At 46.7% G+C, this 25,692-nt stretch overlaps 1 protein-coding gene across 1 annotated transcript in view; it reads left to right on the forward strand.

Annotated features, from left to right (window-relative positions):
* MYRFL (myelin regulatory factor like) overlaps window positions 1-3,621 on the forward strand; it is a gene marked incomplete at both ends in the record, with an annotated part of 113,330 nt that extends 109,709 nt beyond the window's left edge. Inside the window, 3 exons of the mRNA XM_080935346.1 lie at window positions 2,914-3,025; window positions 3,348-3,422; window positions 3,535-3,621. Of these exons, the coding sequence (XP_080791472.1) occupies window positions 2,914-3,025; window positions 3,348-3,422; window positions 3,535-3,621 (274 nt within the window). The remainder of the gene's footprint in view (window positions 1-2,913; window positions 3,026-3,347; window positions 3,423-3,534) is intronic.
* Between the last annotated feature and the right edge of the window lie 22,071 nt (window positions 3,622-25,692).

Raw genomic sequence — 25,692 nt, forward strand, 5'->3', positions numbered from 1 at the left:
CTGAGCTCACTGGCTAGTCAGTCCAGCTCTGGGGTTTCCCATCCCAAAAACTAAAGTGAAAATCAATAGAGGAAGACACCAAACATTGACCTCTGGCACATGCACATACACAAATACATATCACACATAAACAACATGCTCTGAGTTCACAGCTAGTAAGTGGTGGGAATGTGCTTTACCTGTAGCTCCAGCCATTCTCTTGCTTGTCTTGTAAGAGGATGTGTGTAAAGACAGTGTCCCTTCCTGACCCGCAGTTGGGCACTCAATGAAGAATAGCCCGTTGTACAGCTACAATCCCTCTAAAACTCACAAGTGTGAGTTATAAGTGAATCATTCTGTAGGTCAGAATCCATTGTGTGTGTGTGAGTGCGAGTGTGTGTGAGTGTGTATGTGTGTGAGTTTGTGTGTGAGTGTGTGTGTGAGTGAGTGTGTGTGAGTGTGTGTGTGAGTGTGTATGTGAGTGTGTATGAGTGTGTGTGTGAGTGTGTATGTGTGTGTGAGTGTGTGTATGTGTGTGTGAGTGTGTATGTGTGAGTGTGTGTGTGTGAGTGTGTGTGTATGTGTGTGTGAGTGTGAGTGTGTGTGTGAGTGTGTATGTGTATGTGTGTGTGACTATGTGTGTGAGTGTGTGTGTGTGACTGTGTGTGAGTGTGTGTGTGACTGTGTGTGTGAGTGTGTATGTGTGTGAGTGTGTGTGTGTGTGTGACTGTGTGTGAGTGTGTGTGTGTGACTGTGTGTGTGAGTGTGTATGTGTGTGAGTGTGTGTGTGTGTGTGCGAGCACGTGCGAAGGTATGGACCAAACCCAAGCATATTAGGCAATCACTGAGCTCCATGTGCAGGGCTTGGGTATTTTCAGACAGTGTAGCTCAGTCTGGCCCGACACTCACAACCCTCTGGCATCTACTTCCGGAATACCAGGATTCTAGGTGTGCACTGCCATATCTGGCATGTCATCTCACACTTTAAATAATTATAACTTTCAATCCACTTCACTCAAACTTGCGCAAGGCACTTCTCTCGGAAAAGCCCTCAGTTTCCCCGTTCCAGTCTTACCCCTGGCTCCTGCATCTGCCTTCTTTCTTTCCTCCAGCCTCTCCCCTGGTTCTGCTCCCCTCTCCCATCATGCACCACCTGTGTCTCATCTGTCTCCTCTGGCCTTCATGTCCCTTCTTCCTCAGTTCTGTGCATCACGGAGGCAGCGACACTCGGCCCAACTGCACGCTATGGAAAGTCAGCTAAGGTTCATGATGTAGAACCCGTCACGGCCAAGTGGACACTAAATGTGCTCATGTAACAGCCCAGTGTGCTGTTCACCAGCGCCCCTAGGTAACACAGAACAGCACTCCCTCTCTCATTCCTAGGCCTTCAGTGGAAGGAAACGAAATTATAAACTATAATGCCTGATAATTATAACACCTTATCACCTTGAACCACTAAATCAAGACTTTGAGCTTATGAACCAGTATTCAAATGCCGGCCATTTTAAAATCACACATATAACAGCCCCCACTTACCCATAGCCTCACATGGGTTACATGACCAACTGTGGTCCCAAGATACTGAATGGAAGTTTCTAGAAATAAACAATTTTTGCAATTTAAACAATATGTTGTTATAATTTTCCCTACTTTGAGTGTCATTAATCTCTTGCTGGACTTCATTTGAAAGTTATCCTCTCTCACAGGGATGTGTGTTTCTGAGAAAGATAGTAGCTTGGGGATTGGTGCTTTCCAGTTTCAGGCATCCATGGGGTGACGTTGAGAAGATTCAGCTGAGAATGCAGGTTTTTCTTATTTGTGCAGAGCAAAGAAAGGATGAATCTCCTCCTCTTAGGGATGATTGACAAGTCAGTTGTCAGGGAAGAAAAGCTCCTTCTTGTAGGTCTTCCGTCCTTATAACTTTAAAAGCTGGTGAATTCTTCCATCCATCCTTCCTTCCTTCCTTCCTTTCTCCTTCTCTCCTCCCCTCCCTCCCTCCCTCCCTCTCTTTCTTTCTTTTTTAATGTAGTGCTTTGACAATTTTAAGAATGGATCTAACACACCCTGACTACCTTCTACCTCTACACCCTCTTAGCTCCTTCCCATCTGTCCAATCTCCCCTCCCTTCCAGATCATTGCTAATGTGTGCCTGCCGTGTTATTTTAAACACTGTCAACCCACACCAGGGCTTTGCAGCATCTAAAGTCTTAGGGGCTTCGGGTAAATGTAACTTCAGCTACCAGTGAAAAGAGAAGAGATATACCCAAAAGCAATGACAACATGTTTTGGTGTAGGGGTTAGAGCCATGATTCCAGGCTTAGAACCCTATGGCATGTTAATCACTGAAGGATCAGCCTCCTTCTGTACCAGCAAGTCTCTTGGCACTGAGGATTGAGTTACAAAATGCCTGTTTTAGACTGTGCTGCCTTGTTTCTTGTCAACTCAACACAAGCTGTAGCTATCTGAGAGGTGGGAATCTCAGCTGAGAAAATGCCTCCATAAACTGGCTTCAGGCAGGCCTGTAGGGCATTTCCTTACTTAGTGATTGATGAGGGAGGGCCCCGCCCATTGTGGGTGGTGCCATCCCTGGTTGGTGGTCCTGGGATCTATAAGAAGACAGGCTGAGCAAGCCAGGGGAAGCAAGCATATAAGCTCCGCCCCCATCAATTCCTGTCTTCAGGTTCCTGTCCTGTTTGAGTTCCTGTCCTGACTTCCTTCAGTGAGGAACAGCAGAGCAAAAGCATAAACCAAATGAATCCTTTCCTCCCCGAGTTGCTTTTGGTCACGGTGCCCATCAGAGCAGTAGTAACCCTGACTAGGACATGGTCCCAGGAAGCATTAATTCTATGTCCACCAGTTAGTTCATCTTCTTATCAAAATGTAGCCTGGTAGAATCTACTAACCGTGTTTGCTCTCTTTCCTCATCTCTCGAAGCACAACAGAGCCCTTGATAGTCTTCCAGTGCAAATTCACGCTAGGGAATATATGTTTCCACAGTCACCGGGAAAGAACACAGAACCACGAAGAAGATGCTCAGATGACACAGGTAATGTTTTCTGGCTCCTTAGCATTGCACCCTAGTTTCAGAAGAACCTGTTTAGGACCGAAGCCTCTGCTCACCCTATTGAGGCAAGGATGCCTGGAACCAAATGCCAGTGCCCCTGCTTACCTGACCCTGGCCACCCCGCTTGGCTCGGCATCCACCTTGCATCCTTAAGAGACCGTAGACTGTCCTAGCGACATATATTAAAAAATATTGTCCTAGAGCCTCTCCTACAGTTGTCAAGAACGAGCTGCCCCAGCCTGCCTTCCTCCCAACTGAGTTGTAACTCGTGGTGTGAGATGGGCATCTCTCCTTCATCCCGTAGGGATATCAGCACATTTGGAGCCTCCCCGTGGCCCGGTTCTCCGACAGCGCGTACCATTTCCGGGTAGCTGCACCAGTAAGCAACCTTTTTCACCCCCTTTTTCTTTTCAGTAGGAAATTAAACTCTGTTCGAAACACTAACAGTAGTTCACTTTCACACTCGTCTTTCTCTTTTCCTGTTCCCACAGGATTTAGCTGACTGTTCGACGGATCCTTATTTTGCTGGAATTTTCTTCACAGATTACTTTTTTTATTTCTACCGACGTTGTAACTAATTTATTCAAGTTTGAGGATGTTACCAGAGAAACGCATTCAGGGACACAGCTAACAGAAGCTGGTATTAAACTTCTTTCACTTCTCTGTCGAGCACACACACTGTTTTCTGAAGGACCCTTTCAGGTCTGGCTTCCAACAGTTTCTGATAAGGAGAATAAAGTGTTTGCCAGAGATTGAGAATATACGGTGTTTGATTTTTGTCACGACTGTGAAGGAAACATTTTTATCGCGGCTCTGAAGACACAGCGTCACTTATGGAGGAAGCGCTGAGGTCAGAACAAGCCTGTCCAGTCTTACTCTGGCGTATTGCATTTCTAGCCCTTGAGAAGAAAGACCACATTGACTTGGACCTACTAAATATGGAGACTATGTGGTAGAGTGGGGGAGGCATGGAGCTGCAGGAGAGGGTGAATTAAGGCCACTGCTGTTTGCATGCAAGTGTGTTTTATGCATATATGTGTGTTTGCGTGTGTGTTTACATATACATATATGTAAACATTAGAGTACACATGTACACATATATAAACATTAAAGAATAAATCTGACTCAGCAATGAAGTTCTTCTGATGCATACGGAATTCTGTGTGGGGATGACAGAAGGCCCTATTTCCAGAGCCACCCCCTTGGATGTCAAGGCGGGTGCCTGCACTGTCTCCCCTCCCTCTTTCTGCCCACCGGAGTCCCACACAGGGTGACATAGCTCCTTGTCTTGGGAACGGACACCAAAAGGCCATCCTTTGGTGCCAACCGCCTCCTGATCAGGTTCTACTGTGCTGGTAGATGTGGAATGCTGAGTGCCAAGTCACACAAACCATGGTTATGTAGCACAGGACCGTGGAACGGTGGCTTCCTTTAAGCCACTCCAGTCAGCGTGTCAGCGAGAATGAGGCTATTTGATTTTTTTTTATCTTCACAAAGGTAATCAGGAGTAATAATGCCTCCACTCTGAGATACTATGAAGTATGTGTCCTATGGGTAGACGTTGATACTGTAACCTTGACAATCTAGCGAAGACTTGATCACTTAGTGGCAACTTAACACAGACTGGTTAGGAGCTGAGATTCTGTGGCTGACTGGCTCACCCTGGAGTTCAAATCGTGTCTTCTTAGACATGGTCCTTAAGTTCCCTCCATCATGGAGGAGCAGGTGACTCGGGATATAAGAAAGCCTCAGTTAAGATGAAGTAGAGACAACAAAGATAGGTTGGTTCCTAAGTAAATGTGGGTTCTATTCTTGAAGGCCTTGAACACTGCGAACAGGTTACAGTGGGATTCCAAGGCGCCGAGTAACTGCACAAAATAATGAGAAGTTGTAGGATGATGTCATTATGCAGGAAGGCAGGTCCAGGGTGTGGCAAGGCCTGTCATTGGATGAGGAAGGGTAGGCAGGGAAAAGTCTAGGAAGGAGGGAGGAAGAGGAGGTAGAAGGAGAAAGAGCTAGGAGCCAACATGGCGGTAGATGTAAATATTCTTTTCTGTGCATAAATACAGGTTGTTGTGAGTATTTTTGGTGTGTTCTTTAATGTGGCGACTTAATCGAGTTCAAAAGAAAGTGTAGTTGTGGGACACACAAAGCCCGCTGCGGAATTGGGATGTGTGTGCCAGGCGTGGTAACAGCCCAGGTGTGGGGACAAGGAGTGAAAGCGGCTGGCAGAGAGCCGGGGCAGATCCAGCTTTGTGGCCCTTGGACTGCGCAGGAAGTGGTAAGACGCTGCTTTTTACTATTTACCGCAACAAGACCTTTTCATCAGCCAGAACCCAAACTACACACGGAACTCAGGCTTGTGTCCTATGTCAGGTTTAATTTTTCTTTCTGAATTTTGAAAATAGCTTCTTCTTTACCAACTGCATAGCCCATGTGCAACAGAGGAGAAGGTAGCTAATCCTTGGGAGCAACATTTCGTGGTCCTCCAGTTTCCTATATTCCCATTCATAGCTCCTCAAGTGTGGCATCAGCTCACTCCCACACAACTTGATGTTAGGTACCAGAGTCCCACTGTTGTCCTAATAGACTCAGGTGGTAGTCATGGGAGACAACCCACCGATTTGACTTTTCTCATAAAGGATTGTTTGTCTCAGCATAAATCCCATGACATATTCAGACCTTTGTATGCCAGACATCATGGGCGGTTTCCATGTCTACTGTAGCTCAGTAATGCTGACCCTCAGGCAGTTTCTATAAAGAGAGCACTGTTTTACATTAACTTCCATTTGAAGCTGAAAGCATGTATTTCCCCCCCCCCCACAGAAAATGTACAGGAGAGCGTCAAAAGTGTTGGGAAAGGATTCAACGCAGTAGACAGACTTTTGGTGACCTCTGGCGTGTTGACATCGGTTATTGGGAGAGCAGATGCTGTTGGGAGGTTCTGCATTTGAAGTACCTTTTCAGCTGAGAGTTGTTCACTGGGGACCATGCTGCCTCAAGCCAAGCAGCTTTCCCTCATGCCAGAGGATGGTTATATTTCTACCTAAACATTCCTAGCCTCTAGTAATTAGTAATGAAAATACCTTTAACAGCTTTTTTCAATCTCATTACCCCGTGATCATGAGGACAACAGATGAGTCCTGAAAACATAAATTTTACACACACACACACACACACACACACACACACACACTTACAATATGTCTCTCTAAAGTGTTGTGTTGACTAAATTCAATACGGCATCTTGCTTGTATGGGCCCCAAGAATGGAAAAGGATATTAGTTATAAAGGGAATCTGTATAAATGAAATTCTAGGTTTTAGTTAGTAATGATGTGTCAAGATTACTTAACTGTGCAAACTGAAGCTTAATCACATAAAGTGTGACTAGCGGGAGAGGCTTGGAGAGGCTGAGGTTAGAGTGTCTACTGTACACGCGTGTTCCGGTCCTCGGCATTCACACAGAAAGCCAGGCACGAATGCATGCACGTCTAAGGGCGGCATTGGAAGATGGAGACAGGCAAATCCTTCAAGTTTACTGGCTAGCCAGCCCTGCCAAAACGATGAGCTTCCAATTCAGTGAGAAACCCTATCTCAAGGGCAGACAGCAACAGAAGAGAAGTGCTCACAGGGAGGCTTTCCACTGGCTCATATGCAATGAATGCAAGCATGTGTCGCACACGCACACACACACAAGCAACTGGGGAATGGGTTCATAGAAACTCTCTGTATTATTTCTGATTTTTCTGCAGGTATAACACTGTTGGAAAATCAGTTGATTTTTGAGGCATTCCTAACAGGTGATCAGAAGCACCGCACACCCCCTAAACGCCATTGATGATTTCTTAGTGGAAGTTTAGCCTTTAGTGGAAAAATAAATTTAAGACCCGTTTTAAATTTCAAGCTTCTCAAAGTATCTTAGTTCCCTGCTTTGCCTGTTACTTAAGGTCAGAGTCTGTGTATCAACCTAGTGGATCCCCCAAAATAGAGTATTGTACAATGACCACACAATATAAGCAAGTACAATTCTAATGACTTAGTGAGTTCTAAGAAAGGTACTTAAGTGTTGGGAGTTGGTCTGCTCCTTCTGTGTATTCAAGTGCTAAATATTGACCCCTTAAGACTTTGAAAGATACCTGCTTTTTAATAGAACAGAACCACAGAAATTCATCTGTAACCGTTGGAATGGAGACAGCCAAGGATCCAACCACAACAAACGGAGCATGAAACATTTAAGAAGGTGGGTTACTCTTACTAAATTTTCCTTCTTTTTTTTTTCTATACAAGTTTTAACACTACTTATGTATCTTTTATTTTTACGTGACATAATTATGTGGATTTCTGGGCCCCGTGTGTGTGTGTGTGTGTGTGTGTGTGTGTGTGTGTGTGTGTGTGTGTGTGCACACGCGCGCACACTGTAACTGGTGTCACAGCTGGAGTTGTGAGCTGATGGGTAAGTTCTGGGATTTGAACCCAGGTCCTTTGGAAGACCAGTCAGTGCAGTCAGTGCTCTTACCCTCTGAGCCATCCATCCAGCTCTCTTTTGAAAACAGAATCTCACTCTGCAGTCTAGCCTAGTCTGAAATTTGGGTGATCCTTCTGCCTCAGGCACCCAAGTTCTGGTAAAAAAAAAAAATAGGTTTGAACCCTGATTCCTTGCTCCTGTATGATTTTTGACTTTTTGTCTTTAGCAACAGAGTCTCGGTGGTATATTAACTCATGAATCTAGGGAGCTTCAAAAGAAAAGCAAAAATCAGCAATTCTGTTAGCACTTTCCAGACCTCTGTGATCTCCCAATTCGACTTGAGAGCAAAGAGAATCCTTCCTATCTCTCTGGGCACAAGAAGAGCAGAGCCAGTCTCTGGTTCTAAATGTCACCCCCATCCACTCCGCCATATCACTTACCCTTGAGATTTTCTTCTGTCTCCACAGCTCTTTAGAATTTACGAGAGACCACCAGCTTAGATATTGACCCACCCAATAAACCACGGACACGCTAATGGCTTGAGGCTTGAGTAAAGGGTATTTCTTCGGGACCTGTAAACTGATTAGAGGCCGTTAAGTCATGATATAGAGCGGGGGAGGAGTGCGGTGGGGGGGGGGGACGGAGAAGAGATGAGTCCCCTGTCACCAGCCACTAAGTTCCTTCTATTTATATTGCACCAGAGCTTAACAGCTCACCCAGGAATGCTCACTCTCAGACTCACTCGGAGGAACACTCTAGTAAAATCACTTGGCGAAGCTGAACGTCGTCAAGGGCACGAGCCATCGACTTCTGCATCTGATCCTAAAGAGCCAACTGAACTCTTAAGAAGCACCCAAGGATTTGGAATCCGGTGCATTTTTGATGAGAGGTTGTTTAAAGCTTGTAGAAACTCAGCTTCAGAGACTTCCAGTTTACCAACACGGTTGCTTAGACACATCCATCTCTTCTTGGCTGGCTTCCATGAACAGAAAAAAAAAAATCTCTGAGTTCTAATGACACAATTGGAGGAAGGGATGGCTGCCAAGGATCACAGTCAGTCCTTCAACTTCTTTATGGTCCCACATAAATATAAAATGAGGTCATATTTTCGAAAGATTCCTGATACCGTGCCTTGACTGAAGTTGACCTCTCTAGCCAGCTTTTAGTGACACCCAGTTGGCTCTCTGTTTGAATGTAAAATAACTGGGAGGCCAACTGAAGCTCAGAGTCAGGTGGCTTGGTACTAGTACTGGCTCAGTCAACTGTCACTGATTTCATCCTGGATAAATCACCTGCCTCCTGTGCACTCCGATTCCTCGATTCCTCGAGGCAAGATCAGTGGGATAATACTCTTCTCTACTACTTAGGGCTGCTGTGAACATGAGATAAAACGGATATCTATGCAGAACTTCACAGTGAAGAGGAAGGGCTGTGTGCGCGCAGGAATCTTAAGTTTTGGTGAGATACTAGCTTGAAGAAGTAAATAAGGCATAAGGTTCCCCCCTTTTAAAGATTTATTTTATTTTATTTATTTATTTATTTTAAAGATTTATTATATGTAAGTACACTGCAGCTGTCTTCAGACATACCAGATCTCATTACAGACAGTTGTGAGCCACCATGTGGTTGCTGGGATTTGAACTCAGGACCTCTAGGAAGAGCAGTCAAAGCTCTTAACCACTGAGCCATCTCTCCAGCCCCATTCTTCACCTTTAAAATGAGATTTGGTTTGGCTTGTTAAGGGGAATCTACTTACGTGTCCATGAGCTATCGTTTTCAGTGGGAGAACTTGTTTCCTGGACCATAATAACGACCGAGCAACATTTACTGAGAAATGTATACATTGAAACACTGTCCTCTTATGCCTGGGCAGTAAAGAAAGAAAGCATACGTTAGTACTGCTTGTATTAAAAGGTTAATATTCTATTTTTTTCTCAAGCATATTAAGAACAAAAAAAAAAAAAAAAAAAAAAAAAAAAAAAAAAAACCTCTTAAAAGCTTCCAATAGAAAGTATGGAAAATCAAACGCCCTGTTGTCTGTCATGAGATTCCAGGGCACTGACAGCTATGGCTTATTTTTCCCATCATTTCTATTTATTCTGCAGCATTGTCTCCGTGCAGGGCCACTGCATAAGCCTCGGGATTGATTGTGCGCTGATCTCGAAACCCTTTGTGAATGTTTCCTATTGTGTCCCAACACTGAAGGCCTCTGTCCGTGATCACACTGCTGTGATGTTTCCACTGACGTCCTCCACAGCTACCCAGACACAGTTCCTGTGACGGGTGGACATTTTTTGGCTTCCAGAACAGTAGTAATCTGAAACTGTGGATGGCAGAGAAGCTAGTCAAGATGGTACTGAAAAGGAAAGGAGTCTTAGCCTCTCCTCAAAGTGAAAGACATGAATGAAACAGCCCAGTGGGAAATAGACCAGACTGCACACATTTTACCTCCCCAGTTCTGCAGGCTTGTTCATCTCCTACACTTCTGAGGGGCTTTGTGTGCTGGGCTCTGTACGAGGGGCTAGCCCACTGCTAAGCTTGAGGTCACGGCTCACCCTTCTGGGGCATTACGGAATAGCCAGATAGCCACACACAACCCCTTGATACCCCAGGCCTGTGTGCTGTGTGAGAGCAGGGGTGAGGTGAGGAGAAATGTTGCCTCTCAGGGACATGCAGAAGATGGAAGAGGAGAGACTTCGAGCAGGAAGAAACGTCTGAGCTTTCAGGTAGGAGATGATAAAGGTGTTGGCTAATGTTTGAAACTCAGCACTGGCGGTGGGGTGGGGTGGGAGTTCCGCGCAAACCTGCTTGTTATAATAAAGACTCAAGGCTGAGCAGTGGAGGAATGTATGTTAAGGGTGTGCAGAACTCTGGCTTTGACCCAGATCACAGGAAACAAACAGATTTCAAGGTCAGCAAGGACTGATAACCCCGTCTCTCCTTACCCGCCCCGCTCAGGCCCTCTGCTCTGTCTTGTTCCAGGAGAGGGTCTCTTGCTTCTAAAGGCACTGCACCTTTTCCCCAGTGCCTACTACCCTCCCAGAAGATCCCGGGAAACTGTGAGGAAAAACACTCTGTACCGGGTGGAGTTCGGGGAGCTGGCTTGAGATGCTGGGTGGGGAGCCCCGCCTGGGGATAGTGACTCATTGGCAGGTGGAAGAGACTTATCAAAGGTGCAGTGAAGCAAGGGTCTTTTGGTCACTTCTCACTGTAAAATAAAAATGTCTCTCCTGCTGCAGAGGTTCATTTGTTTCCGATCGCTCATAATACGAAGACCTCAGAGGGACTGCGAAAGCCCCTCAGCTTGGCTTCCTCGCTCTGTGGAGAAAGCACCCTGCGTCTGGCCTCCAGAGCTATCTTGGCTCTCCAACTCTGTGAACTTCTGAAGCGAATCCTATTCACTCGCTACCGAGAAATCATCACCCACCCAAGTAAGGAAGAGGCTGTACTCCCTTGGCAACAGCGATTAGCGCAGGTGCAAGCATAAGACTCTGAGGCCAATCGGAAGTGTCCCCAGACCATAAACAAAGGCACCCTGCTCTGTGAGTTAAGTTGCTGCAGCTGCTGGGATCTTACTGTGCTGTGTGGACTGCTTGCCTGATGGAGAATGCGGCCATCCCATAGGCAGAGTTAGGAGAAAGACAGATGTCTAAGCTAGATATGCCCCGAGACTTCACAGTGAGACGGACTACACCATCGCTGTTTTGCTTTTTAGCCAGATTGAATTTAGATCTTGGCACACAGCCAAGAGACTCGGGCTGAATGCAAGCCTTTATCGAGGCTGACCGTTTCCCCACAGGATGTGCCACGGCTGCTCCTAGCTCCTGAGACCTTGTTTCTGAGTGTTTGCCACTCTGAAGGGTGTGGAAGGTTCCTGAAGTTGCTCTTTCCCTCTTTCCTCAAAGGTCGGGTTGCTTACCTATTCCTCCTCCTAATCACTAAGTTCGTGGTGAAAACTGCATAAACCTAATGCTGTGTTTGTGCGGTGTTTTTTGTTTTACAGTTTTCTTTCTACTTTTTACCAAGGAACAAACACCTATCCTATAGACATGTGAAAGAATTCCATACGTAATGTGGAATGTATAGGTCAGCTTCACGTGGAGTAGAGTCACCAGGGACTCGCTCCTTTCCCCTTTGGGAGCTACATGGCAACTTGCTTTCTTCGTTTACCTGGCCAGTTTATTTTTTCTCAGACCCAGTTTCTCCTCTAATTAGCAAAATGGATGCTAGATTGGTGTCCATTATGGCTATCCTAAAATGTTGCCTGGACCCCAAGGTTCTGCTCATTTCCAGGTTGGTTTTCCAAGGCCAAGTGTCTTTCAAGGTTCAAATTCCATGAAAGAAAATCTGACTTGAGCTTTAATCAGCTGTGGCCACCTAAAAGAGTCACATGATCTATATGACTGCCCCGTGCAATCAGGGGCAAGTAGTTAACAGATTCACTAAGAAGAGAAAGCGTTTGGTATCTTCAGTCCAGCCTCTTAATTCCATGTGTTGAGAGGTAGAAATTAGTATTGTTTCTGTTCTATATTAGACAGGGTTGGTATGATGGTTGATATCGTCAATTTGACAGAATCTAGAAGTACCTATGTTTCTGGGCTTGCCTGAAATGTATTATTTAGTATTTAGATAAGGTTAGCTGAGGTAAGAAGATCCATCCCACAGTGGGCAGCACCATTCCCTAGGCTAGTTCTGGGCTGCATGAAAAGAAGGGAGTAGAGGCATTATGACCAGACACCTGAGGCTCCTGCCGCCATGATTTCCCTGCCTTGACAGACTGTGGCCTTGAACTGCAAACCAAAATAAGCCCCTCCTTTCCTGTCTTCCTCAGGTACTCTGTCACAGCAGTGGGGAAGGTAACCAGGTAAGTATCCTGTCGGACACGGACACTGTACGTGGCACAGATAACAAACAGGGCACATGGTTCCGTAGAGGTTTGGCTAAGGCAATGGTTCTCAACCTTCCTAACACTGTGACCCTTTAACACAGTTGCTCATGTTGTGGTGACCCATAAAATTATTTTGTTCCTAGTTTATAACTGTAGTTCTGCTACTGTTATGATTCATCATGTAAACATCTGATATGCAGGATATATGAGTTACAACCCCAAAGGTCTTATGGCCCACAGATTGAGAACCACCGGGCTAAGGCATCGGGGATTCTTAGTTGATGAGTCTGAGATAACACTGCCAACCAAGTGGTGGTTTGAGTCACAGCATTTCCTGTCCGGGTGTTCTTTAAGTGCAGAGCGCAGCTTATGTGGCAGCTCATGTTCCCATAAACTTAAATGTTTCTACACATCCATTGTTTTTTCTATCCTGCAAAACTGGGGTTTGAGGGAAAGGAGCAAAAAGGTCATTCATGGCCTCACAAAATTGTAAGATTTCAATTGGTCTGTGATGTGGACCGCTTAGGAGTCTCACCGCAGTCCTACCTCCAATGGTTCTGAGAATCCCCAGGTACTGTCCTTGGTGCATAATGGTCTGTCCTCAGCTGTGGTGTGATGTGTCACTATCATTGCCAAAAGTAGTGGCCCATCCACTGGTACCTACCAAAGATTCTGATAGTACTGCTTCCAACCCGCCCTAGGAGGGAGGCTGAAGAGCCAGTGTACGGGCTCCTCCTGCCCCTCCCACCACCACCAGCGAGCTAATCCTCAGCCCCTGAGATTCAGACTCAAGTATATTCAACATGCCTGGATCCAGGGATGGTCTGCAAGCTTCAGCGTTACCCATGTCTTCCTCAGTGAAGCTGCTTCTTGCTCTAGAGCCAAGCTGACAGGTCTTTCCTTGCTTTTTCCAGTCAGATGAACTGGATGGTCTTTCATAGGAAAGGGTCCTGGGGCGTACCCCATGGACAGTGGTGGTTCAATCCTAGGCTAAATATGGAGTCTTCTGTAAATGTTTAAGTGTGAGCAGATAGGGCTCCTCCTGTCAGACCCTCCCTTGTTCTCTCACTGTCTTCTGTAACCTTACCACTGCGGCAGAACAAAAGCCAGTCCCTTGGCACCTTTGAGAAATACAAATGAATCCTAAGACACTCCAGAGTTTCTGGGCTGGGAGTGTCCAGACTTGGCTTCTCAGGGAGGAGGGGCTGCTGCTCTTTTGACATGCTTGCTTAGTTTTCGCCTTTGTGTCTATGCAAAACTAAAATAGAACATGTCATGGTGCCAGAGGAGCACACGGACCCTACAGGACTGCTCTCCCCTGGAGACTCCCTCCCATCGCAAGATTTTCTCTCTTTGGTTGTACTGTACAGGTCTGCAGCCTTTGGGGCTTCAGAACATCGAGAGATGATTTAGTTCTGGGCACTAATACCGCATGGGCACATTTTAGGTTTTCTGTTTTTCTTTTATTCCTTGCCTTAGTCATAGACTTTCTGGAACTAATTGTGACATCAATCAAATTTAGCACGTGGAAAAGGAGGAATAAGGGTGTGTGTGTGTGTGTGTGTGTGTGTGTGAGTGAATGAGTGTGAATATGGGTGTGCATATGCACATGTGTGTGTGCACATGTGTGTCTATGTGTGTGGCATGTATGAGTGTGTGTTTGTGAGTGTTGTGTGCGCATGCACATGTGTGTGTAGTGTATGTGTCTATGAGTGTGTGTCTCTGTGGTGTATGTGTGCAAGTGCTTATGTGTCTCTATGTGCTAGTATGCTCAGTTTAATTGCTGTCTGATGTCTATGAAGTACCTGTTATGTTTCTTACCTAGCAGGCTGGCGAGCCCTTCCTCCTGAACTGCTTTCTTTAGCGGTTGCGCCCTGAGCAGGAGAGACTCACTCGGGTTCACATTCCGATATTCAGATCCAGCTTTGGCAATCTCTTTCCGGACCAGACCATGTCTTAATTTTTTTTAACAGGTGGCTTTGCATTTTATTAGTTTTTCTGATTTTATACGGCAGTGACTCTCAACTAGGCCTTTACTGAGCAAAGAGAACTGCTCTCTGGACACAACCCAATCAGATGGTTGACATACAGTTCCCGCACTAGTCAGCTCATGGAGACCTAAGGTTACGTTGCCTTTGACAGGGTGTGAAAAGGAAATAGAGTCCCCAGCTCTAACGGGCTCCATTCATTCAGTGGGGCTCCTCTGATATTAATGTTCATGCTGATGGGGCTACTTTACCTAAGAAAGGCCTTTCTAGAGGGTTCGTGGATGCTGCCCAGCTGTGGATCCACTTTGGGGACCAGACTTCTCATTGTCATCCGGTCCAGCCGCTTACTGCCTTCTGTCTCTTCTATCTCAGGGATGCCCTGAGCAGATGCGGGATCATCGAGGTGAGCAGCTTGCCCAGGGCTGCATAGCCGGCAAGACTTTTACACAGGACCATCTAAATCCACCCCTGTGCCTTTCCTCCCACACAGCTGTGACCTCGTTGGCACACATCCCTCCTCGGCTGGTGAGGGACCTGAGAAAAAGCTTTTCAGAGTGCTCATTTACTAGTGCCCGCAAAACACCCAAGCTGCCTCTGCTCCTTGTGTCTTGTCTGTCTTAAGGATTTCCCATGACAACTGCTGTCAAGCCCTTCCTCCTGAGTTGCTTTCTATAGCGGTTCTCAGGCACCCTGAGCAGGAGAAACTCTAGACCCATTTTTAGTAGCCATACATTTGCTTTCCCTCACCTAGGTGGGGCTCTAAACTCACCTGAAGAGAGCACAGCCACGAGCCAGTTTTACTAGCCCCACCCCTTAGTCCTCATAAGCCCCGCCCCTATACCCTCCCAGCCCCGCCCCTATGTCCTCCCCAACCTCACCCCTATGCCTCTCCTCATCTTAGTCTCCTTGGTTTTAATAAGGAGACACAGAGGCTTTAAAAATTTAAATGACTTCAACATTCATTAAAGAACAACCGCGGCACTGTCACAGCGTGACCAGCAGTGACTAGTTGGGGAAGGAAGGCTGGTAACTGGATCCAGACCCTGGGGTTTCTGTTCCATCACAGTTCTCTGGCAGCGGGATTTCAGACAGCTCCACCCCTACCCCCACCCCAGCAGCATCCAACTGACAGTGTTGATTTAGGCAAACACCAAGCTATCTTCTTTTCCCATTTGTCCCTGGGGAAAGGCTGGGAGAGTGGAATGGGAGAGAAGGGGTCTTAAGCTGAGCCAAGGTTCACAGACCTAGCAGAGGCTGCTTGGTGGGGCAGGGGAGGGGTCTAGGGGTAGGGTTGATAAAACCCCGGCACCTGGCTGTGTTCTTTACAGGCCAGCATGAGCTACCGGGCTGAAGCCAAAGCTACCGGAGGTTTCTGTTGCCCGGGGACGTAGGCACTGGGTTATCTTGCCCAGGGGGGTGGGACAAGTGGTTAGCAGCTGACCCTCCCGCCCCACTAGGCAGCTCTCCCTTTCAACTGGATTAAAAACTTTTGTCCTCTGAGAATTCTCTGGCTCCGGGCTTTTGTGCTTTTGATTAGAGCAGCCTCTCCCTGGTCCTCACATTTCAGGTGAGGCGGCTGGTTTGTGACTAAGGGCTAAGCAGAGAGGAAAATGAAAACCTTCCACTTTCTATGGGGAGCCAGGTACGTGCACATAAACAGCCAAGAAGTACAAAGGAATCTAAGGGGGGAACTCCGGAGAGGCTGCGGCCGGAACAGCTTAACATTCCATAGCTTTGGATTTCCGTTTTCACTGAGAACACACATTTATGGTCGCTGGTGGCAACTGAAAAGCTACATCCCTTAAACAATCGGTCTCTTATTGGAAATGTTCTTACTGTACACCTTCTCACACACAAGCCTCACCTTCAGTAATACTGTCAGGGATACCTCTGCCTTTGTGTGCAGGAACCCAGAAACACTGAAAACCGTCCCTCCGTAGTCATCCTAGCCTGGGGGGATTCGCTGCCCTAGATGCAGAGTGTTTGGATTACAGGGATAAAGGGCTCCAAATCACAGGCTGTGTAATGAGGAATCTGCTGTGATTGTGCACTTGTACACAGGGAGCATGAAGCTAGTCCCTAATGAAAGGACTTGGATACACTTAGACAAGGATCAGTATACAAGAATACGTATTAGAACACAACACACACACACACACACACACACACACACACACACACACACACACACACGGTTTCAGGCCTGGAGAGCTCACACCCAAATTATAGTTTCCTCAGACATATTTTCCATCCTGCACAGACAACCACCTCCAGCAGTTTTCACGAATGATCGCTGCGTCCACTCTGGACGATAACACACGAAGGCTGTTGTCTACCAACTTCGGAGGAGGCTGTGCGTATGTTTACTTCTATCCCGTCCTCCAATAAATTTACGGAAGAGTCTGCGACAATTCATGCTTTGTGTCTTGGCAATTATCTATTATGGTTAAGCAGTAATACGATGGTATTTGTGGAAGTGTTTGTTGCTTTCTGCTCTCTATAGATGCAGGGACACCATCATCGGTGGTACCTAATACGTTGACCAGCAGAACGTGCTGACTGCTTTGGGCAATGGGCGTCTCCATTCTTGAAGCATGTTTATCTACCTTGCTTCCCTTTAGTGGCTGACCAGCTTCCCTGAGCTGTAAAATATGAGACCTCTTCAGAGCCCAGATTTGAAAGCAGGAGTTAGTAATAGCAAGAAGAAAAAGCATGCTTGGTGAGAGAGCTGAAGGTTAAAGAGCTTGCCACCCAGCTTCAAGAAGACATGAGTTCCCATCTTGAGAATCCACATGGTGGGGAGGAGAACCTACTCCAAAAGGCTGTCCACTGACTTCCATGTGTACACCATGGCACATGTGCATCCACATGAACCACGCACACACACACAAGCATGCTTGAACACGCACATGCACTCACACACGCAAGCATGCATTCACACACATGCATATAAACACACACATACATACATGCACATGAACACACATACACACATACATACATGCACATGAACACACACACAAATAAATGAGAAAACATCTTTAAAGATGAGAGAACAACAAGAACAAGAAGCCATCTGCACATGGGACTGCCGAGAGAGAGTTTTGAGAGAGTTTTGAGAGAGAGTGCTTGCAGATGTGAATGCCAAGTTAGAGAGTAGTTTCAGCATCATAGCTGTGGAATTCTCTCCTCGCTGTAAATAACCCACACACGTGTGTGCGGCCTAAAAACTGATTTCAGATGCATATAGAAGTAGAACCATCCCTTCGAGACTCACTCAGCTGGCCTGCTTGACCATGCCCTTAACTTTAGCCACCAGCTGAAACAAAACAAGCAGCTGATCGAACTGTGATCCCACTTCTGCCCCGACCTCAGGAAGCAGAAAGCATCCTACCCCACACATCTCTCACCTCTCAGTTGTCTTTGAAGGGAAGGAAAGAAGAACAGAGTCAAAGGCTGACTGAGGTGGGCTAGCATCCTAGAGCACACAGGTAATATTAAATCAGTTATTCTACAAATGTGAGGTGGTCCAGCTAACTTACTTCCTCTTGCCCTTGCGAACCCATTCCTGTTGTTTTCAGAGTTCAGGGGACAATGTGAATGGGAAATCTTGGGCCCACAAGTCTTCCCTTCCACATCTGAACTGCTGAGAGAATCCACAAGGACCCTGACTCACAAGGGCTGTCCTGAGCCACCCCTCCGATGACTTCCTTTGGGAATAAATACCAAATGAGCTCAAGTTGGACCTGATATTAGCTCCGAGACACTTATTGATGGCCTAGAGGACAGGGCTTGACTTCAGCTGATCACCTTTGTTTGTTGGAGGGACCACACTGTTCCAAGAGATGGCCCTGCATAACTACTCCATCTGAGCTTGCTTCCAGAGCAGCTGCTGTGACTGTAGGAAAAGGGGGTTTTAATCTATTTGTCCTGGTGGTCTATCATCTAGATTACACCGTGAGAAAAGAACAAAGAGAGAAATGTAGTGTAACAGTGATTTCCTGCTGCTCCCAATAGAAGAGGCTGTACTGGCTGGTTCTGTGTGTCAACTTGGCCTAAGCTGGAGTCATCACAGAGAAAGGAGCCTCCCTTGAGGAAATGCTTCCATGAAATCCAGCTGTAAGGCATTTTCTCAACTAGTGATCAAGTGGGGAGGGCCAAGCCCATTGTGGGTGGAGCCATCCCTGGCCCAGCCCATTGTGGGTGGAGCCATCCCTGGGCTGGTAGACCTGGGTTCTGTAAGAAAGCAGGCTGAGCAAGCCAGGGGAAGCAAGCCAGTAAGTAACATCCCTCCATGGCCTCTGCATCAGCTCCTGCTTCCTGACCTGCTTGAGTTCCAGTCCTGACTTCCTTTGGTGATAAACAGCAATGTGGAAGTGTAAGCTGAATAAACCCTTTCCTCCCCAACTTGCTTCTTGGTCATGATGTTTGTGCAGGAATAGAAACCCTGACTAAGACAGACACCTTAAAAATTAAACAGGTGGGAAATCAGGGTTGTCAAAATTCTAGGTGGGATGTAAGTCATTCTTTCTTCATTATACTGACATGTCTGAAGGGATGTGGCCAGAGGGAAGATGAGTTTTTCAGTTATTCATCCATGTCAACTTTTCATTGGACGAATCTTTAAGTTCCTACTTAATGCATTATATAATGTTTTCCAATGAGCCCATCTGTACTGAATCTCTGCTGTGAGCTCCTTGCCTGTATTCAACCACACGGGTGGTTACTTCACATCTTAACCATTTTGGATGTTAGGGTTTTTGTTATTTCTGTCATTTACATCTCATTCTCCAAATACACTTGCCTGTCTCCCCCCTCCCTCCCTCCCTCCTTCTTTCTTAAAGATTTCTTTCTTTTATTTATATGAATACACTGTAGCTGTCTTCAGACACACCAGAAGAGGGCATCAGATCCCAGATGGTTGTGAGTCACCATGTGGTTGCTGGGAATTGAGCTTAGGACCTCTGGAAGAGCAGTCAGTGCTCTTTACCACTGAGCCATCTCTCCAGCCCCTCCCTCCCTCCTTCCTTTCTTACAAGGCCCTCAATCGTCCGCATCTCTCTTACAAACCTTATCAATTATGTCTGGAGACTCTGTAGCCAAAAGGCTAGACAACAATCCTGGTCGGGACACCTACCAGCACTGTTACCTTGGCTCTAATGACACATAAACAGCTTTAGACAAAGATCTTGTCTTGAACCCTTTTGCTCTTGGACCATGCATTCTTGTAGCCAGCTGTCCCGTCCTGCAAGCCCATTCTTAGTTCTACCTTTGATCTCACACATTTGGCTGTGCTGTTGCTTGCAACACCCACCAGAGGACTGATCATTCCCACCTCTCTTCTACATCCAGGTCTTTGCCTGGCCCTGAAAATACGCTGCAGTCCAGGCCTCCTGGATTGGTCCCATCTGTTGGTTTCTGATCACTTATGGCAAAGCAAGAGCCAGCCAATGGTGACTCCTGCCTGGAGTCTAGAAATAGCTGAAGCTCCAGGGGGGATAAGGCAGTTCCAACAGCTTACCTTGACTGCAAACAATTTATGCCACAGAATGACACAAACTAACCTTCCTGTCCCTTCTGTAAACCTTTTATGTCCTCCCTTTCCTTCCCGGAGGGCCAATCCAAGACATCAGCTGATGACAAAGCTCCTCATTGAAATAAACGAACTCTGAAAGAATATTGTATCCAGATGTTCATCTAAGATGCTGTCCTTTAGCAAACAGGAAAATAAAGCAATATGATTTAATAGAGTCAAGATGTATATAAGCAGGGAACACAGAGGCTCAAAGGCTTGTAGACAATGGCCTGGGTTATGACTCCATTTATGTCATATAATAAATAGATGGCCCTTAGGCAACGGCTGAATTTCTCAGTGTCCTCTTCTGTAAAATGTGATTGATAATGGGCTGCCCGATCAGCCTGTGCTGCAATAATGACCAAGCCGGCTCGTGCAGGATTGCTCTGCAACCCAGATAATTACTATTTCTATTAATGTTGTTTGCAAGGGACCTGGGGTATGAAACCTGATGCCTTTCTGCCAGTTTTACACAATACCAGTAAAGGTTGAAACTGAATGTCACCGAGAAACCCAAGTAGAATTCTTTATGAACAGACTTCATTTATTTTGTGGGTAAAGTAAGATCTGAATGTATGAAGTCCTTTCTTTCTACTTTCGTGTTTGGAGCTGACAAACTATAATTAGCCTAGGTAACACGAATGTAATATAACTATGTTAATGTAATGCTTATGACAGATAAATTAAATAGAACATAAAAATGAAGTAGAAAAGCAAGCAGGAGTATTGAACAGGGGGAATCCAAGCTTGGGGGCTGAGTAAGCATTCTTCAGGCTGTGTACAGGATTTCCACTCATCACACCTGGCTTCCATGTTTAACAGGGCTCAGCATTTTTGAGACTCCTCGACACAGTATGACCTTGGTGAGGTGTGTGTGTGTCTGTGTGTGTGTGTGTTGGGAGGTCTTAGGTACTGATGAATTTGTCTCCTTAAACTGGTTTAATTCCACAGAGTTGGTGAGGGGTGTGTGTGCGTGTGTATGTATGTGTGTGTGTGTGTGGTGTGTGTGTTGGGGGCTCTTAGGTACTGATGAATTTGTCTCCTTGAACTGGTTTAATTCCACAGAGTTGTCTGTGGGTAGTCATTGTGCTGACATTAGTAAAGATTTTAATCTGCCTCATTGGCTTTATTCAATAAAAACATTTATTGGATCTTTCCTCGGTGTCCCTATCACATGCACAAAGGAAAGCCCACTTGATCCCATACACAGACACAAACTGACGGCACCTGAGAATCAGCCAGAGCAAAAGCACCAATTTAGGAAGCACTTGTATTCTTTATGAGCAGAGACTCGCAACCACGGCCCCCGGAATGCCATCATGTAGACCTGAGATCCGATTCGATGGCCATGACACATCTTTGGGAGTCTGGGGTAATGAGCACAGGCAGGTACTCTCCTTACAAGTACCAATTCAGAGACCCCGAGTCCGTGGACTTGAACTGATCACACAAAACTCAAGAGGAACTGGGACAAACTAGAGATTAAGGACCTTTCCCCAGGTCCCAGGAACTTGTCTATCTGGTTTTATCCTTGCTGAAGATTCAGGTTTACTAATGACTAAAACAGAACATTTGGTCATCCTGGTAAAAAAAAATTGGAGGAGCTTAAGGGGAAAATGAAATTAGAAGCGAGGTGGAGAAGCAGGGGCGGCTCAGGTGGATGGCTGCTCTTGGGCTTGGGAGTGACACAGGAAGAAGCAGAGCACCAGCTTTCTCACCGCTCGGAAGACTCATCCTCTGTGTCACTGATGTGTGCATCTGTATGACATCTGGTCCTAATGACAAACCAACGTGTGTTGTGTGTTGTTAAGTCGGTAATGACTTGCAGGCTACAACTATTCCAAAGGGAGCTGACGGCACCTCGGAAAAAGCAGGGCCAGAATTGGGAAAACCTTTGGCACATTCTTTTGGAGAAGGAACAAGTATGAGCAGGAAGGACCTTATCGGGGAGAGAAGCAATTCACTCAGAAGAGGAATAAGCGAAGCAGAGGTTTAATCTCCACACAGAGCATCCACAGAGCCACCGGATCAAAGAGCATTTGGTCAACAAATCAATCAACTCTCAAATTGACATTTTCTCCAAATAACACTCCAGTTGTCCAGTTACCTGGATCAGAGCTTTCCTGTCGCTGTAGGAATCCAGCTCATCTTCTTTTTCAGCTGTCACGCTTATTTCATTTGTGTGGCAAATATTTGTTTAAGATGTTCTAAGTGCCAGACATCACAGGCACAAAGGAGACTTCATATGGTTTTACCGTAGCAGCCGAAAATACTACGGCAACCTCGGGCTCTGCTCCCGGGTCCTTGTAGGGACCCAGGCAGATGCAAGCTCACTAAAGGACAGCCAGGTGAGCTGGGAGAGTCACTGAGCGGGGCTCAGGCTTAGGGCTCATCAGCAGACCTTACTCTCCCTTTATGGTGGGAATCTGAATTTCATAAAGGACTTCACTGGAAGGTCACGTTTATGAGGGCTTGTCACCTCCCCTGTGTTTGTATGGGGTCCTGTGATGGAATTTTGGCCCACAGTAGAATGTGGGTGGAAATGAAACTTTTAATCTAACTCTATTCCTCATGTCCATTGCAGTCTGGTCTTCTCCATCTCCCTCTCCCTCCCTTCCTTCCTCCCTTCTCCTCCCTCTCTTCCCTCCCTCACTTTCTCTCCCTTCCTCCCTTTCCCTCCCTCTTCCTTTCCCTTCCCTCTCCCTCTCTCCCTCCCTCCCTTCCTCTCCCTCTTCCTCTCCCTCCCCTCTCCCTCTTCCTCTTTCTCCCCTCTCCCTCTCCCTCCCTCTTCCTTTCCCTTCCCTCTCCCTCTTTCCCTTTCTCCCTCCCTCCCTTCCTCTCCCTCCCCTCTCCCTCTCCCTCCCTCTTCCTTTCCCTTCCCTCTCCCTCTCTCCCTCCCTCCCTTCCTCTCCCTCTTCCTCTCCCTCCCCTCTCCCTCTTCCTCTTTCTCCCCTCTCCCTCTCCCTCCCTCTTCCTTTCCCTTCCCTCTCCCTCTTTTCCTTTCTCCCTCCCTCCCTTCCTCTCCCTCCCCTCTCCCTCTTCCTCTTTCTCCCCTCTCCCTCTCCCTCCCTCTTCCTTTCCCTTCCCTCTCCCTCTTTCCCTTTCTCCCTCCCTCCCTTCCTCTCCCTCCCCTCTCCTTACCCTGCCCTCCTTGCCTGCCAGCCCAATGCTGGTGAGCCAATAGAAGACTCTGAGACAATTGGAGATGAAGAAACAGGACAAACAAGACTGAAACCCCAAGTGATTGTATGTAAATCGCCCCACCTGATTCCCATGGATTTTTATTATGAGAGTAAATACAAAACAAAACCAACCTTCACTCTGGGAAACCTACCTCTGCAGCTGAACTGTCATGACAGTACATGTGTTCTGTGGGGGTGGGGGCGGGGAGTTCAAAGGTCAGCAGTCAAAAGAAACATGCAGAGATTCGGTGCCCCATGGGAATAACTTCTGGGGACATCACTGTCTTTTTGGAGACTTTTCATCCCCATTGTCATGGGGTGAGAGCCCTGAAGGGGTCAAGATAAGCCTTCGGAAGTGAGATGTTTACACAAGAGTGAATAAAACACATGCATGAGCGGTCATCGGTGGTGCACGTCTTTAATCCCAGCAACCAGGAGGCAGAAGCAGGTGAACTTCTGAAAGCTCAAGGCCAACCTGGTCTACAGAGTCAGTGCCAGGACAGCCAGGGCTGGCCTGCTTTAAAAAGGAGACAATAACAAAACTACAGTTGTTCCAGACACCAGTAGGAAAATGTTCACAAGTGCATGAACAAGAAATCAGTCCACACCTACACCAAAAGGCAACTGAACAGAATCCTTACAAAACTGTATCGACTAAACAATGAAGGTCTTCAGACCTACTTTGTCCATTGAGGGCACAGTTCTTTCATGGAAAGTTTCCCCAGACATCCCTACATTGCCCATTCTGCCCAACACAAAAGCATTCCTGGGGTTATGACGGTTTCTCAATCCATTTTCCTCTTTGATTATCAAGTAGAGACAAACTCTCCAGTGCAAGATTCTTCCGCTTCTGCATCCTAACGCTTTTATCCCTTTGGTATCTGAAAAGTTTCCATCACTGAGAGTTCAATTTACTAACCTGAATCATAAGTCCCTAAGATCTACAATACAGTCTGTGGAATCGTTTTGCAAACTGGTGTCATCCAAACAGCAAAGAGTAGTGTCACTGGGAATGGGGCGTAAAACTTATCAATGCCTGCTGTCCTCCTGAGGATAAGCCAGCCCTCCAAGGTCCCCACTGACTTGCTCTTGGCATGGATTAGGCATGAATGCTGGTTCAGTTACTCACTGAAGGCCTATTGGAGCAGCCCATCTAGGCTGGGCTGGATGCTTTCAGGTTCCTGAGAAGATGCCTCCAGCCTATGAGCCTCCTACTTGCATCCCAGTGAGCTGGCAGCTGACTATCGGGATGAGCCCCCAGGAGCCCGGGGGATGGGGTGGGGGCGGGGAGGAAGCATTGGTATGGCCCTGAAGGTGGAGTTATATCTGCACGTAAGTCTGTTGCCTCTGTACCACTGTCCCATTAGTTTTCATCAGTGAAGCACAAATTCAAAGGTAAGATCATTGGCTGGGCCTCATAGCATGTTATTGTAATGTCAACCACGAGGATGTGGGAGACAGGCAGATAGATCCCTGGGCTTCAAAGTAGCCTAATTGGTAAGCACTAGACCAAAGAGAGACTCAAATGAACAACCCCCAAAATGAGGTGGATGGCTCCGGAGGAATCATACTGAAAGTTACTCTCTAGCTACTACATGCATTTGCACATATATATGTATACATCTACACACACACACACACACACACACACACATACATAGAAACTAACCCAACAGAGATAAGATGATTAAGACTCTCAAGACAGTGATGGAAGAACATTAAACCCAAATGCAGCCCTTTGCATGTACTGGTCCAAACCTCTGCACTGGTGCAGACCCAGGAGGCGGCCATCTTAGATAGGAAAAGTTCACTACCTGCTAAGGTGCAGCAAGTTTACATTCTACCGGAGCTGATAAAGAATGCCAACCAGCGAAGCAAGGTGCCACACTTGGACAGCTTAGTTGTGGGGAAGGGCTAACAGTGGCCTTTGTACTTCCCATAAAGACATGAACCCTGGACTTCTACCTTGATCAGTGGCATCGAATGAAACCCTTCACAGTTCCTGCTCTCTACCCCAGTCTCAGCTGTAAAACCAGAAGGAAACCAGCACTCCTGTAACAGACAGTGTTGCAGTCCTGGTATTGCTTTTCAGTGCTGAGAAGTTGTAGTTTGTGTTAAGTTTCAGACCCTGGGACAAGGGGGTGAGGTGCATATTTACGTACCAGACCTGAGTGGACTCCCTTCCTTCCCCCAGAGGCTCTTCCCTATGTAATCCAGATATTTTATGCGCTGCTCTCTCTCTCCCTCTCCCTCTCTCCCCCCTCCCCTCCTCCTCCCTCTACCCTTCCCCCTCCTTCTCTCTCCTCCCTCCCTCTTCCTTCCACCTTCTTCTCTGTTTCTCCCTCTCTTTTCCTCTCTCCCTCCCTCTTTTCCTTCTCTTCTCTTCTCTTGTCTTCTCTCTGTCTCTCTCTCTCTCTCTCTTCCCTGAGGCCAGTAAACTTGTCTTAGCCCTTAGTAACTAACTGACCCCAGTTCAGGGAATACAACTGGATTAGCTTCTGTCTTTTATTTTTATTGAATGGAAATAACCAAATGACCGGTGCTGGGTCA

This window comes from Micromys minutus (assembly GCF_963924665.1).
Source record: "Micromys minutus genome assembly, chromosome: 22".
In the NCBI taxonomy this organism is placed as follows: Eukaryota; Metazoa; Chordata; class Mammalia; order Rodentia; family Muridae; genus Micromys; species Micromys minutus.